General features: G+C 51.6%; 1 gene segment (V, D, J or C); it reads left to right on the top strand.

Annotated features, from left to right (window-relative positions):
- Window positions 1-1,907: 1,907 nt before the first annotated feature.
- Window positions 1,908-2,456, top strand: LOC106695715. The segment is given in 2 exon segments: window positions 1,908-1,972; window positions 2,098-2,456. Coding segments are annotated over 2 exon segments (405 nt in total).
- The last annotated feature ends 292 nt before the right edge of the window (window positions 2,457-2,748 follow it).

The following is a 2,748-nucleotide window of genomic DNA, read 5'->3' as shown; positions in this document are numbered from 1 at the left end:
ACCCCGGAGAAATGGTTATTAACGCTGGTGCCAGGCCAAACCATCAGATATGGCCTGGAGACCCCAACCCTTGAGGGCCTTCTTGCAAGGCCCGGGCAAAGAACCAGAAGCATAATTCATATTTGCAGGACAAAAGACCACAGGGAGATATAAAAAGAAGCCCCCTGCATGTTTCGGTACTCAGATTTGGAAAGCTATTCCCTGAGTCCGCTGGCGTAATTAAACAGTGTTCCTCCATGTCTGTAAAGCGTGGCTTGGTTTTTCTTGGGTCTTCTGTACCAGAAGCACGTGCTGTCTCAAGGACAGTTCCCTGCTGATTGTACCTAGAGGTTAATATGAGTTCAAGCGGTTGTTACACTAAAAAGTCAATGAGGCAGGTGAACAGGACTGCTTTTACTACTGAAGTAAAAGAGTCCCTTAGCCTCTCTTTCACGGAAACCTGTGTCAGAGCAATCTGTTCACCCGTGGCTCAGGGCAGCTGGTCAGCCCCGGCACTGGAGCAGCACCTCTTCTCTTGTTGCCTTCCTTACTCCACATCAAGCAATAAATTCAAAATGTATTAGAGACTGAAATGTAAACTTGAAATCATAAAACTCCACTCCCCCCAAAAAAGGAAGCAGTCAAATCTCTGACATTAATGTTACCAACATTTTTTCTAATATATCACCTCAGGCAAGGAAAGCTAAAGGAAAAATTAACCAATGGGATACATCAAACTAAAGGGTTTTTTCACAGTAAAGGAAATCATCAACCAAACAAAAAAACAGCCTCCAGTGATAGAATGGAAGTAGATATTCACCAATGATCATCGCATAAAGGGGTTCATGTCCAACATATATAAGAGCTCACACAACTCAACGCCAAGAGAGAAAAGCAAACGCACAACACAATCCAATTAAAAATGGCAGCGGACCTGAATAGACTTCTCCAAGAAGAACACTCAGAGGTCAACAGACAGAGGAAAACAGTAGGAACTTTGACCCCGTACCTCACACAATACACAAAATTTACTCCAGATGGATTCTTGGTCCAAATGTGAAAATCAAAGGAATAACGCTTCTAAGAATCCACATAAGACTATTTTCATAATCTTGGCAAAGAGAAGGCACAAAGGTCCCAAGGATGAAAAAAAAGGGGATAAATTGCACTTCATGAAAAGCAAAAGCAGCTGCTTATCAAAAGACACCCAGAAGAAAGTGAAAGGCAAGCTACAGGTTGTAGAAAGAAACAATCAAAGAAATGGAAACAATGGAAGACCACTCACTCTTCCTATTTCCCATCACCCTCCTCTCCAGGAAACCTCCCGGAGGTCATCCATTCTCTCAGAGGGGAGCACAGTGTGACAAGCTCAGAGCTTCAGACTGAAGGGGCTCAGGACTCTCCAGCCCCCGGGAAGGTTGCTTCACCAGGAAACTTGTTCCAGGTTAGGGGAGCTGCTGTCTGAGCACAGGACCCAGTGGGCGGAGTAGGAAAGAGCAGATTCCCACAATGCACCTCACAGCCCTGCCCTGAGAGGGAGGGGGTGGCAAAGGCAGGGCTGAATTCCAGAGCCTCAGTCTCTCCCTGCTCAGCTCCAGGTTACCCATCTGGTCATTAGTGAATCTGGACTCTGGACCAGCAGGGGGCGCTGTGGGTCTGTCTCTGGGCCAGTGAGGGCCCTCAGCTGGGAAGCCAGGGTGGGGAACCCTGCTTTGTGCCTCTGCTCTGTGCTCACTGGGGACCAGCAGCTGTGACCTCCCAGGGCCCCGCCAGAGGCTCCCCCTCCCCAGCCACACAGCTTTCACCACATTTATCCCCGGGGACACCAGGAGGAGGGGGGCATTTGCATGCAGGGCTCCCGGGCCCTCCCAGGAGGGGACAGGATAAGAGAGACAGTGCAGGCCTCTCAGGTCTGAGGCTCAGAAGCAGAGTGTGGGCATCTCCACCATGGCCTGGGCCCCTCTCCTCCTCGCCCTCCTTGCTCACAGCTCAGGTGACTGACTGGGGAGCGGACAAGGGAGGATGGGGCACCTGGGGATGCACTGTTCTCCTCTCCTGAGCGCCCGCCCTGAGAAATGACCTCAGCCCCACTGTCTGTGTCTGTGTCCTTTGTTCCAGGGTCCGGGGTGCGGGCCGGGCTGACGCAGGAAGCCTCGCTGTCGGGGTCTCTGGGCCAGAAGGTCACCCTGTCCTGCAAGGGGAACAGCAACAATGTTGGAACCTATGGTGTAGGCTGGTACCAGCAGGTCACGGGCTCTGCCCCCAAAACCGTGATACTTGGCAGCTCCCGGCCCTCGGGGATCCCGGAGCGGTTCTCTGGCTCCCAGTCCGGCAACACGGCTTCGCTGGTCATCACGGGCCTGCAGCCCGAGGACGAGGCTGATTATTACTGTTCAACATGGGACACCAGCATTAACAATCACACACTGCTCCACACCCATGGGGAACTGAGACAAAAACCCGCCTGTTCCCCCTGATCGCCCCTGTATGCCGTGAGACAGAAGCGGTGATTGTGGCAGACCCTACAGGGTCCGACTCGAGAGTCGTTCTGAGCACAGACTCACTTTCTTATTTTATTAATTTCTGAATCCTCACCCTTTGATATTTTCCCATGAATTTTTCTGACGTCCAGGCAGAGACAGATGGACAGTCACACCCCAGGGACACATGTGCATGAAGAAACAAGGCCTATGCGTGCCTTGGACACAGGATCACAGACACTTGGGGATGGGAGACTCAGTTCCAAAAACGAGGCCTGAGCCCGCAGAG

This window comes from Myotis lucifugus, unplaced genomic scaffold (assembly GCF_000147115.1).
Source record: "Myotis lucifugus unplaced genomic scaffold, Myoluc2.0 scaffold_2346, whole genome shotgun sequence".
Lineage (NCBI taxonomy): Eukaryota > Metazoa > Chordata > Mammalia > Chiroptera > Vespertilionidae > Myotis > Myotis lucifugus.
This window is presented reverse-complemented; position numbering and strand designations above follow the sequence as displayed.